Source organism: Chenopodium quinoa, unplaced genomic scaffold (assembly GCF_001683475.1).
Source record: "Chenopodium quinoa cultivar QQ74 unplaced genomic scaffold, ASM168347v1, whole genome shotgun sequence".
NCBI classification, from domain to species: domain Eukaryota; kingdom Viridiplantae; phylum Streptophyta; class Magnoliopsida; order Caryophyllales; family Amaranthaceae; genus Chenopodium; species Chenopodium quinoa.
Window position 1 is genome coordinate 3,995,788 of NW_018743850.1, and position 13,483 is coordinate 4,009,270.

The 13,483-nt window shown below is 35.4% G+C and overlaps 1 protein-coding gene across 1 annotated transcript; it reads left to right on the forward strand.

Annotated features, from left to right (window-relative positions):
• The first annotated feature begins 7,972 nt into the window (after positions 1-7,972).
• On the forward strand, positions 7,973-12,156 carry LOC110686007 (protein NSP-INTERACTING KINASE 1-like). Its single transcript, XM_021862583.1, has 11 exons — positions 7,973-8,573; positions 8,663-8,795; positions 9,002-9,073; positions 9,188-9,331; positions 9,501-9,572; positions 9,670-9,729; positions 9,846-9,943; positions 10,083-10,223; positions 10,322-10,663; positions 10,922-11,301; positions 11,386-12,156. The coding sequence occupies exons 1-11, from the start codon at positions 8,483-8,485 to the stop codon at positions 11,704-11,706; spliced, it is 1,854 nt and encodes a 617-aa protein (XP_021718275.1). The 5' UTR covers positions 7,973-8,482; the 3' UTR covers positions 11,707-12,156.
• The last annotated feature ends 1,327 nt before the right edge of the window (positions 12,157-13,483 follow it).

Sequence of the window (13,483 nt, forward strand, 5' to 3'; positions counted from 1 at the left end):
TTTCGTTTTTCTTTTCCTTCGTTCCTCTTTTCCTTCCCTTTTTCTCTTTCCTCTTTTCCTTCTCTGTTTCCGGATTCTCCTTCGTTCTCCTTTTCTTTTTCATTTTTTTTCCTTGAATTTTCAACAAGAATGGATTATGTGTGGGCTGGTGGTCGTCAACAAACAAATAATTATGGTGTTTATGGTTAAATTCGACCATAAAAATTCCAGATCTGGAGTTTTTATGTTCGAATTTATCCATATAATCCCAATTTTGACGTTTTTTTTGTCAAATTAAGGTATGTGTCTCTTTTGTTCTTCTTAATTTTGATTTTAATTAACTTGTTGATTTTTCTGATTTTTTTGAAATATATGGTGTTGGTGAATTATGGATTTTTTTGAAGTTTTTTTAGGTGGTTTCGGTGGTTGTTTTGGGTGGTGAGGTGGGTTTCGGTGGTGGTGAGGTGGGTTTCGGTGACGTGGGTTTCGGTGTTGTTTTGGGTGGTTTCGGTGAGGTGAGGAGGTGGGTTAAGGTGGTAGGTGGGGAGGTGGGTTTCGGTGAGGTGGGTGGGTCTGGTGAGGTGGTAGGTGGGTGGGTCTGGTGAGGTGGGTTAAGGTGGTAGGGGGGCTGGTGGGGCTGGTGGTGTGAGCTAGTGGTGGGGGTGGTAGAGGCGTTTTTTTTTTTGTTTTTTTTTTTTATTAAATTTTCCGACGAAAATTCCCTCGGAAAATTAGTTGTTTCCGACGGAATATTCCGTCGGAAGAGTATAACAACGACGGAATTAAGTCCGTCGGAATATTGCGACGGACTTCTCAATTAACTCAAACTTCACTCCAACAGAACATAATTCGTCGAAAATTCCGTCGAAATGGACCGTTTTGACGGAATATTGCGAAATTCCTACAAAGGGTAATGCGACGATGCCTTCCGACGGAATTTCGTCGAAAATGGGCATTTCCGACGGAATTTCAGGGATTTCCGAGGGATTTTTTCCGTCGTTGATTGGCTGTTTTCTAGTAGTGTCACATTACATTTATAGGTTTCTACATTATCGTCAATAAGCATGCACTAAAAATAAATGTCAACTAACATAAATGTATTTTCATACTTTTTCCTGGGATCTAATATATGGAAGCAAAAATATAAATCAAAGGAATTTCACTATAATATTTGCCCCACTTTGTTTCCATTGCTAGAAGATTTGATCATATTCACTTTGGTTGCGATGATCAACGAAAAGTTGGGCGAGTAAACATGCATTTGAAAGAAAGTTTTGAGCACAAGGATTATAAACAGAAGAAAAACAAAACATCATGTTATATGATAATTGTAAAAATTGCATATATCTTTCACATTTATCCCAGTCATCCTCATATATAGCATTCTTTGGAAATTTTCCGTTGTAAAAAATTGTTAAAGGATTCTTATATTCAATTGCCTTAGTTAACATGTCATAGGTGGAATTCCACCTAGTTGGACAATCGGTTTTGATTTTTATTGCTCTTATATTTTGTTGCTTTAGAAAACTCTTCCATTCTTGGTATCTCACGTTGGAGCTATTAAGAGACATAATAGCATCTCTAATTTTGTTATAGTATGGACCAATTGCTCTAATTCCATCCTATACACATAAGTTAAGAACATGGCAAACACATCTAGTATGAAGTGTGTCACCATCTAATATTACATCAGTCAAGTTTTGTTTGACATAATTAGCAGTATATGTCATTGAGGTTGTATTGTCAAATGTCATAGACATTATTTTTTTCTCTAAGGTTGTATTCATTTATAGCTTCCATTAAATGGTGAGCAATGTTAATACCGGTTTGGGGTATTCCAGCATTTTGAAATGGATTATGCATTTTTGTAACAACCATTGATCATCTACCCAATGAAAAGTCACACATAAATAGTGATATATATAACCACTATCCCAAGAATCGGTAGTCAATGACACTCTACAATTAAGTTTACTCAATTCGTCTTGTAACCACATTTTGTACTCTAGGAAGTTTTTCATGGCGGCAGAACGAGCGGTTTCCCTAGAGATTCTTTTATGTTGGGGTTGTAATGCTTTATTAATGTAAGTGTTAAATGAGTCACTTTCGGAGAAAAGAAAAGGTTGTTCGGCGTGTACTATCATTTTCCTTAGTTTATCCCTATCCTACTCATAGTTGTAGGTAAAGCCGTGTGGATGGAATTGGAAAATTTTTTGGCTGGGTTGGATCACTAGCTGGTTGTGCACATGTTCTAAAGTGTCTACTTAAGTGTCCTGTCCTGGACTTGGATTCTGCCGAGTATATTTTACCACATGTTTTACATTTTGCCTTTTTTGGGCTTTATTTAGCACAAAATAATTCCATACATCACTTTTGCGGCTTTTAATATTTACCATGTCACTTTCGGTTAACCATTGCTCTTGTGTGTTTGGGAATTGGGTGTTTGTAGATTCGGGGATTTGTTGGTTAGTAGTAGAACCGGAAGCATTTAGGGTATCTTGTTGGCTACCTTGTCTAGAATAAAAATTTTGTGGGTCAAAGAAATTAGGTGGGAATTGACCGAATTGTGGAAATTGGTTTTGTGGAAATCCGGGCATATTCATATTATTCATGTTATAGGGTTGAAAACCGGAAGTACCATCGTGCCTAATTGTTCAAAGCCTAGGGGGACGTTACCGGGGTCATTGGTCGGACTTGAAATTGGGGGGGGGTCATTGGATTAGGTAAATCCTTAGAACTATTACCACGGATAAATCGGGTTTTCCTAGAGGATGATGGGTTGTTCATGGTTGGTGATGCCATAATTAACAATAATAATTTTAATAATAACAATGATAATAATTAATAACAACAATTATAACAATAACAATAATAATAATTAATAACAACAATTATAACAATAACAATAATAATAATTAATAACAACTATTATAACAATAACAATAATAATAATTAATAACAATAATTATAACAATAATAATAATTAATAATTAATAACAATAATAATAACAACAATAATAAAGATTAGTTAGATCTTACAACCGTGTTTCAACGTTTTCCACTAATTACGATTACGAACTTTTAATTTTTTCGATACTAAGAGATAATAATTAGAGAATTTAAGAGACTAAGAGAATTATAGAGAATATAAGAGATTAAGAGAATTATTAGAGAATATAAGAGTTAAGAGAAGAGATTGTGAATTCGTGATTTGGAATGAAGAATTGTGGAGCTATTTATAGAAATTTAGGGGAAGAAGACTGTTGGAAATGGTGGAAGACGTTGAGTAACAATCTCAAATTGAGACGTTGAGCAACGGTCATGCAATTGGCACGCGGGCCGAACATGGGCTGGCTCGCGGGCTTGGGAGCGGGCTTTGTGCCGTGCCATGCTGGAAATTGTGAATCTCTGAACATGGCACGGCCCATGGCCCACCTGTCAACCACCGTGCCGTGCCGGGCCACCTAACGGGCCGTGCCGTGCTGCCCGTCGTTCACCAGGCCGTGCCGTGCTGCCCGCGGGCTGCCCTGGCCGTGCACACCTTTAATACCTCCAAATATATTTGTTTATATATCTTCTCTAATTATGCTGTCAACAACTAAATTTATGATGTTAGGCCAAACTGAGGTTAGCTATGGCGCGCGCATTAGCTGCCCTAGCATTAGCAAAATCGCTAACTTATTTGTATTTAACTGATTTGTATTAACTAAGATCTCTATTACCATAAGTGTTCATACCCAATTCTTTTTCGGCCCGACATAGATCAAGGTAATGGGCCAAACCATTGTTGATTATCTTTAGTCTCTTATTCTTTACACAAACCATAGTTTTATTTAAGAAGATAGTGATTTATTATTTCAAGATTAATATTAGATCCTATGAAAGGTTGAATTGAAATAGGATACTGAGTTGAGCTAAATTGAATTGAAAATAAATCCAAAAGAACAAGACCTAATTATGTGCTTGCTAAAGATGTAGTGCACTAAAGACCTCTTGATGGAGTACCCTAGCATAGTAGTCTAGCACACAATAATTTGTGAACTCGACCCTATCTTGTGCTGAATCTTCACACTACTATCAAATTCATTTCTTAACCTGTTTGATTATAAGATACAAGTAATTAGGATCCTTAATTACACACTATACAAAGTACAACCAGTTTTCCATAGAAAATTATTGTGTTAAACCGAAATGCTATGATCTGAACCTGCTCAACGCCATCTATTTAATTATTAATACATTCATTTTAGGCATAGTGAGGATTCAAAAATTTTCAACATAGAGAAGAACCGTCGGTATAAGCTAAAAGTTTGCCATGTTCTTGATTTTGGGAAGGTGGGGCTAAAGTTTTTGAAATAGATGAGATTCATGAGAAGAAGCTAAGGAAGAACACCTTTTATAGCTTTTGGCAGTTGGCTGCCTTTTGTCGTTATAAATCTCATCTCTTGGACTCTTTCTTGACTAAAGACCTTGATTACCACATAGATAAAAGAGTGATGGACGTGATTTGATTTTGAAGTAGGAACACGCTATAATTAACCAACCCCACTTTTCACTAAGCCTTTAATAATACTTGTAGATAAATAAATATCATCCACTCTCTACAATCCTCTTTTTTTTTTTTTTTTTTTTTTTTTTTTTTTTTTTTTTTTAATCTTGACAACATACGAAGTGGCATAATTATGTTGTGTCTTTTTTTTTTTGAGTGAGGGTTGAGTCTTATTTAATCAGTCATAATAAGTAGTTTATTTATATGTTATTTACTAATATGAAATTATAGATACTTCGTATTTATGATTAAATTAATACATTGACACACGTGCACAATTAAAATAGAAACAGAGAGCAAGGGATAACTCAAGTGGTTAGAGTTTCCCTCCCAATTACAGGTGATCCTCGTGACTCTCTAAAAACCAAAAACAGTCAAAATAGAAACAAACATTTGGAAAAGAGCCTCAAAGGGAGATAGTAACTAAAAGGTTTTTTTTTATTTTTTATTTTTTTTTTTATTTTCAACCACGAATCCCCAACCAAGTTCTTAGGGCTTGTTTAGTTCACCTTATTTTTGCTTGTATGATCTAATATGATCTGATCAGATTTAACTAAACAAACCTTATGTGTACAATAAATTATAAAGAAAAAAATAACGCGTAATAATATGTATTTTTATAAATATATTTTTTTCATAATTTTTTTCATTATGAAATTAAAGATATTTAGCAATAAAAAACTGCACATAAATTGATCATTTGATTTGAACTTATTTTTTCTAATCTGATTTTTTTTTTAATATGATATGATATGAACTTATTTTTTCTGAAATAAGTAAAATTAAGTTGAACTAAACAAGGCTTTAATGCTCAAGGGTTGTGCAATTCCCCACCCCCTTTTTCTATTATAGGTGCATAATATATCGTGCACTAGTACGAGTGCATCTATAATAACAAAAATGTCATTTTATTAACTACCAATCACGATTTAAGTATTGAATACTCAATTTTGTGCACTCTCCCTTTTCTTACGAAAAATAAATATAAAATAAATGATACTTTCACATAACTCTTCTCAACTTTCAGTTTCAACATCATTTTCCTTTATAGAATATGTGATAGATGTTGTGCATTAACACGAAGTCTTTTTTTTTCCTCAAACCCTTAATTCTCAAAATTTTTTACTCCAACTCTTAATCTTCCTTTTTTATTTTACAAAAATAAATAAATATTTATCATTTTTATGTTTTGCAAATTAAATGTGGGTACATTCTAGTTTAAAAGAAAAAAAAAAAAAAGAGTAGATAATACATCTCCCAAAGTCCCAACAGAGTATCTCACGAGTAGATATTGCGGTTGCCAATCTCAAGCCCAATCATAGGTCCTCCCCATTTTAAATACGTTTATATAACCAAATTACTATTGTTAATTTAGTATTAGTATTAGTTTAGTAGGATAACCATATTGTAACTTTATTGGTTGGATAAACAGGGAATGTTAGAATTCCAAAAGAAGGGTCTGAGTGGATATTGTGTGACAGCTAAATTGGGTGACCCACTAGACTACCCTAAATCACTTCAAATTCTACTTAGATTACCGAGAAATTTTATCTAATTCCTAATCTCCTCTTCACTCTTGCTCATCTTTCCCATTACTACTCATATTGTGGAGAGTTCATTTAATTAGAGATTCCTTTTGAAAGATCATCTTGTTGGTGAAGTTTTATCATAAAACTCTATTGCAATGGAATGAGTAGTGCTTTCATATTGGGACAATTGTTTTTTGCACGCACGATAAATTCCTAACAATATTTTCCTTCATATATGTATTTTAACATTAGTTCAATTCCCCTTAATTATACACTCTTACTTTCAATTATAGTGTTGAGAGCTTATGACACGTCCTATGATCTACTATGTAACTCAACTATACAATTATAATTAGAGACTTTTTTCGAAAACACCGCATTTAGAAACCACATCATGCCTTTAACTAAGCCACACTAAGCAACCAATTAACATGTTTAACTTCATTAATATTGTAATAGGTTGAAACTGTTATGCAGCTCTCCAGGATTTTTGATTGCCTAAATTGTCATATAATCACACAATATCTCCATTTACGTATTGACCACAACCCTGCCTTCCCCCGCCACCCCTTGCAACATCTTAAACTTCATGATACCAATATTGGTGAATAGTACATGTTATGCCCTTTGATATATACCAACCGTTCAACCTTAGGTCAAGTTGGATTGTTTGAGCTTCTATACCTTCAAATCGGGTTATTGGGCCAAGTTAGGAAATGCAAGCTCTACCTCAACTATATGACATTAGAAGTATCGCATAAACCTTGGAATCATTCTTACAATATGAGACAATTGTTCTTCACGCACACATAGGAACAATTAGCTACCTTATGTGATTAATTAGATAAGATTGGTTTTATAGTCTATCACACTCTTACATGAAAAGCCTTTGGTTTAAAGTGCAAATGTATAAATTTGTGACCTTATTGTTACACTGATTCTTGACATATTTCGTATCAAAAAGCTAACTTAACAAAAAATTATGCTAATGATTTTATAATAGAATTAATTTTTATACTCAATCACTTAAGACGACTAAGATGGAGTTTTAATTTAAAACACGCTACATGCTTAATAAGTTAGGAAAACATCAGATATCATTTGATATATACTTAAAATATCACAAAAACGACATCGGTCAAATTGGGAAATTTATTTATCACACCAAAATACTGTCTAGCATACAACATCTAAGAAGAGACAACACCAACCCTGTAACAAATTCGGTGCAAGGGCATAACTCACATAAAACTAACCTCAAAAGAGTGGTTTACAGATAGCTACCGCATCAATATTTAGCTTTAATCAGAAGAACTTCCAAATAACTATACAACAGGAATATTTCTAACGTCACCCTTTTCTAAGAATATAAACCAAATGCATGATTGAAGGAACTTACCTTTTCTAATCTCTACCCATACCCTTACCACCTTTTTTCAATTCCATTAATAATTTTTTTTACAATAGTAGGTTTTGATGGCATCATTATTTTTGCATTGTTTATGTTCGCTTTTAGGAGTTGCATAAGATAGTGATTACGTGATGTAGTTGAAATTTGATGCTAAGTAGAGGTGTTAAAAAATCCACTCAACTGAACGTATGGACCTAATTTGAAAATGGCCTAATCTACCTGGGTAATATTACATTGTTTCTTTTCGTTTGTCAAAACAGTCATATAAGACGATGATAAGTAATGCTGATGACATAATATAAACGAGATTTGATCCCGGACATTTATAACAAAAGTATTACAAAATATATAGTATAAGACCCTGTTCTTTTGAGCTTCTGGGGTCTGCTTTGATGAGCCTTGCTCTACTTAGTATTAATAATTTGCTTACACATGCTCTCCTCAGCTCTGTTCTGCTAACACCTGTTCACACCCGCTCTGCTCAGAAGCTCAAAAGAACAGGGTTTACTTGTATAATGTTAGTATAATGTTAAAATTTATTCTATATGATCACTTTTAAAAAGAGTAAAAAAAAAAAAACAGTGATATAAATGGAATTCAATCTCGAGCATTCCCACCACCAACATTATTGTATTGTTAAATAATTATTCCTTTCAATAGCTTTGGTAAGACTGTGGCAGGCATGTTGGTTCCCTCTCACACTTTGGCCATCTTTCTCATCTCCTTTTCTCTCTTTCTCTCACACTAAAGCCTCTTTTTGCCTTTGGGACCTCCTGACATGGTGTGTCACATTGTCAGAATTTGCACACTCTTTGTACTTCTGGAGACCATCAACACTCTGAATTTGCACTCTCATTCACCTTTCTATTTTACACTAAATTGATTTTTTTTACCTCAAACTACTTTCCACCTGCTCTCAATCTCAGCTGGGTTTTTCTAATTTTCTGGGTTTATCTTATTTTGGGTACCTGTATATCAGGTATTCGACGTATTGCCTCAATGAAATAGTTTAAGATGAGGCAATTTTTTCTGGGTTTTATTGCCTTTTTCTTCTTGTGTAATTCTTCTGCTGCTCTTCTTACTCCTGATGGAGTTAATTATGAAGGTAATAATGGAATTTAATGTGATTAGTGGAGTAATTAGTGTTCTTAATCATATGCTGATGAGTTTAATATATTTGTAATTTTGGTTTAGTTCAAGCTTTGATGGATATTAAGGACTCTTTGAGGGACCCACATGGTGTTCTTGATAATTGGGATAGAAATGCAGTTGATCCATGCAGTTGGGCTATGGTTTCTTGTTCTTCTGAAGACAGAGTTGTTAGTCTGTAAGCTATCTTTCCCATTCTTCTTCTCTTTCTAACCCAAAAACCGAGTATTTGAATTAGCGGTTTTAGTCTGAACCTTAAAAAACACGCTTTGTGCTCCCGATTTTACATTGACGGTATAACAGTAATTAATTCCGTACCAATCAATACCAATGGGAGATTATCATTATCTAGAGTTAATATGATATTGATTGTGTAACATACAGGGGGATACCAAGTCAGGGATTGTATGGGACACTTTCACCAAGTATTGGGAACTTGACAAATCTCCAGACTGTGTAAGTGCTGAAGCATTAATTATGAGAGAGAAAAACATAGGACATTTATATTCATGTCATAAAATAATAATAGACTTAATTAATGTTTCATTCTTTGTTCATTAATTTTGACAGGCTTCTGCAGAATAACAATATATCTGGACATATTCCTGCTGAGATAGGAAAGTTGTCAAAGCTTCAAACACTTGATCTTTCTGTTAATCACTTCAGAGGAAGAATTCCCTCTTCTCTTTCCCATTTGAAGATCCTTCATTACTTGTATGTGATCAACATTACATATTTAGTTGTACCTACTCTATTCGTCGGGATTTAGTTGTCATGTTAGTAATTCGAATTACACTATCTACGTGATTAATGATTCCGGGTAGAGGGGTCGTATCATAATGACTTGTAAACTTATGGTAATCTGCTTCATTTTTGTGAACAGGAGGTTGAACAACAACAGTCTCTCAGGAGAAATTCCCCTATCTTTAGCTGACATGAGCCAGCTTACATTCCTGTATGTTTCTTTCTACTTCTTTAATCATGAATTCATGATTTTGTTTGTAAACTAAGCTAACTTACAATCCTTTTTTTTTTTTTTTTGGATGTTCTAGAGATTTGTCCTACAATAATTTGAGTGGTCCTGTGCCAAGATTCCAAGCAAAAACATTCAGGTGAGAGTGACATTGCAGTGATATTAGTTTATACTATCTATTTTGCCTCCTAAGGAGTTTTGTGATTAATTAAATTAATTACATGTATCATTCATTAATCCAAAATTCTATAATAGTGTTGTAGGAAATCCTCAAATTTGTGCCACAGCGAGCGAGAAAGATTGCTATGGAATTGCTCAGTTACCTCTTTCTTTCAATGTGAACAATTCAGCTAGTGAGTACTAATTTCTTAATTTGTTGCTAAATAATTTTTAAATTCTAAAATTTATTAATTTCCTTAAAATAATTATAGTTATGAAAGAAGAATTCTAGATAGCAACTGTGAGAACGTAAGGAATTTTCTTGTTATGAAGGTCCTCAGGCAGCTCAAAAACCTAAAGGTCATGCTAAGCTTGCCTTGGCCTTAGGTTCAAGTTGCCTTCTGATCTGTGGGTTTGGATTCATCTTATGGTGGCGGTACAAGCACAAACGACAGATGTTCTTCGATGTTAAAGGTAATGAAAGACTCGATTATACTACATGTCAATTAAGTACATATGTAATCTTGGAGGATTCTGTCACTTATTCCACGATACAATTTTTATCATTACAGATCGACATTATGAAGATGTTTGCCTTGGAAACTTGAAGAGATTCCATTTTAGGGAACTTCAAAGTGCAACAAACAACTTCAGTACCAAAAACATAATTGGGAAGGGTGGTTTTGGGATTGTGTACAAGGGACACCTTTCAGATGGTAGTATTGTTGCAGTTAAGAGGCTCAAGGATGGCAATGCCATTGGCGGGGAGATCCAATTTCAGACTGAAGTTGAAATGATCAGTTTGGCTGTACATAGGAATCTGTTACGCCTAAATGGCTTTTGTATGACTGCCACAGAGAGGCTTTTGGTCTACCCTTACATGTCGAATGGAAGTGTCGCTTCTCGTCTTAAAGGTAAAGGGAATTACGCTTAGTCTTGCTTTCTTTTCACCTTAGATAAATAAGTTTACATTAATTCCAACAAGGACTACCTAATCTCAATATATTACTGTACAACATATACAGCTAAGATACGTCAAGGAAAATTAAGATGAAAAGAATGAACTTTAATCTTTCATTATGTTTTGGTGCAAACAAATTTGCATTACCTTCACTCCTGTCAATGTTTGGGAATATGCTAATTTTGTCTATTCACAACAATTGACCATACAGCAAAGCCAGCTCTAGATTGGGGTACCAGAAAACGAATTGCATTAGGGGCAGCTAGGGGACTAATATACCTTCATGAGCAATGTGATCCTAAGATAATACACAGGGATGTTAAGGCAGCTAATATCCTGCTGGACGATTGCTGTGAGGCCATTGTCGGAGATTTTGGTTTGGCAAAGCTATTGGACCACCGGGATTCACATGTCACTACAGCTGTTCGGGGCACCGTGGGTCATATAGCTCCAGAATACCTCTCTACTGGACAATCTTCAGAAAAAACAGATGTATATGGATTTGGAATCCTGCTCCTAGAGTTAATAACTGGTCAGAGGGCACTAGATTTTGGAAAAGCAGCAAACCAGAAAGGAGTTATGTTAGATTGGGTAAGCAAATTTAATTTAAGGAATGTAGTACAACACTTTTAAAAAAAAAATGATATTCCTCTAAAATTTTGGCTGTCTTTGCAGGTGAAGAAGATTCACCAAGAAAAGAAGCTAGAGATTATGGTAGACAAGGATTTGAAGAATGAGTATGACAGGATTGAGCTTGACGAAATAGTCCAACTAGCTCTTCTATGTACTCAATTCCTCCCTAACCAGCGACCAAGGATGTCAGAAGTGGTAAGGATGCTCGAGGGAGATGGTCTTGCAGAGAAATGGGAAGCTTCTCAAAGAGCTGATTCCACAAGGAGCAGAGGCAACGAGTTCTCTTCATCAGAGCGGTACTCTGACCTCACTGACGATTCTTCGTTGCTTGTTCAAGCAATGGAGCTCTCTGGACCTAGATAATAGTTCTTTTCCAATCAGAGAACTACTATATATTTTGCATAGAGTTAGAGATCAAGTTAATTCAACAAGATCGTGGAATCAGACGATCTGGTTTTCTTGTGCATCATCGTAAATTAGTAAGTGAGCTCAGCAGAGTCTGTCTATAACTTGGTATTGTACAGAATCAGAATCCAGAAATAGAACGAGGAATTCAGGTGTGACCCACTTTCTTGACTGCATGAAGAATCTTGTTAAAGAGTGCATCAAGTTCATTAGAATAGTGCAATGTGAAAAAGGGTTCCTGTTTTTTTTTACCTTACAATTTGTGATATCCTAGACTTGTAAGCATATAGAGTGGCATTTTGAAAGGTGTAATTTCCCAGCCATACGTTAAAGAAGAGTGTATAATTATATTTATATATTCGTATTTGGTAGCTTCCTTTAATGAAGATACTGCCAGATTGATTGTGACTTAGTTGTCTCATGTTTGGGCATCTTTTGAAATTTTGCTGTTTCGAAATGATCGACAATGACTATAGATTAGACTCAACAAAGGTTGCTCCGCAATTTCAGTGTGAATTCAAAGAACATGCACAAGAGCCACTTAGCCTGGTTAGTTTGGTACTCAGCAAAGAGACAAATACTATACATTGCTGATTTACTAAAGATTGTAGTTAAACTAAATGACAACTTAGTATAATGTTTCACTAGAGATTCAGCAATGATTACAGATTGGTCTGAACAAAGGTTATTTAACATGACAATGTTTTCGACGCCAAATCTTGATGTAAAACTACTATGGAGTATGATAGCTGGTTTAAACCAAAACATACATCAAAATGTATCCATCTCACAAACAAGCTGCAGAGCCTGCTAGAAATAAGGCAGTCCTACACCTCAACTATTAATAAAATGATGTTTAACTTGATCCTTAGAAATCGCTCTACTTACATGTGAGCTCATCTACAATGCATTAACAATGAACCAATGAAGTCTTAGCTTAATTAAGGTGAGAGACAGAGAGAGTTCGGGGAGCCTGCGTTAACCTAGGTATAGGCATGAGGCATCCTCTCTGGACGGTTTTGCTTAGCTGGTGAGTTGGTGAAATATTTTCCGTATGCCTTGGTAGATTTTCGGTGCATCTTTCTCAAAAACAAAAAAAAAAAAAAAAAAAAAAAAGTAAAAAAATTGTCAGAGTTAAAGTCGATAATTCATCTGTACATTGTCAAGGAAGGGTCTCATCGGTAGTGAGGTTGTCATGTTGCCTGACAAGGGGTGGCTATAATTGTGGTGGTGGCTGGAATGGTTGTTGGTTAGGCAAAAGGAGAGAATTAAAGGTGGCACTAGGCCGGGCCGGCCCGAAGCCCGACACGGCCTGTCCAGAGCACGACACGGTACTGTGCATGTGGGCTGTGAGCCGCCTTTATTTGGGAGAAGCACAATAAGGCCCGACACAACAAAGCGTGCTAAAATTAATGCAATTTTGTTTAGACACGCAAGCCCGGCACGATGGCACGTGGGCCTGGACCGTGCACGGGCCAACCTTTTGAAAACTTCAGTCTGACAAGAAACTTGTGGGCCGAGCCTAACTAACCCTAAAGCAGGTGGGCTTGGCACGAGGCATGATCCGACATGACCCAGAGCCATCTTTAGGAGAGAATGTAAGAGAAGAGAGAATGGTGGGTAAGATTGCAAAAAGTTAAGACAATGACACGTTTGGGTGGTGTTTAAGGCTCCACTTCTTGAGGTGTTTAAACTTTCATGGTGTGCAACTGTTAAAGAATTGAAGATGCGCCTA

Coding starts and splice junctions, on each gene's coding strand:
- LOC110686007 (XM_021862583.1), top strand. CDS start 8,483: ATGAGGCAATTTTTTCTGGGTTTTATTGCCTTTTTCTTCTTGTGTAAT. Junction 9,730..9,845: donor TTCCAAGCAAAAACATTCAG/GTGAGAGTGACA, acceptor ATTCTATAATAG/TGTTGTAGGAAATCCTCAAA. Junction 9,944..10,082: donor CAATGTGAACAATTCAGCTA/GTGAGTACTAAT, acceptor CTTGTTATGAAG/GTCCTCAGGCAGCTCAAAAA.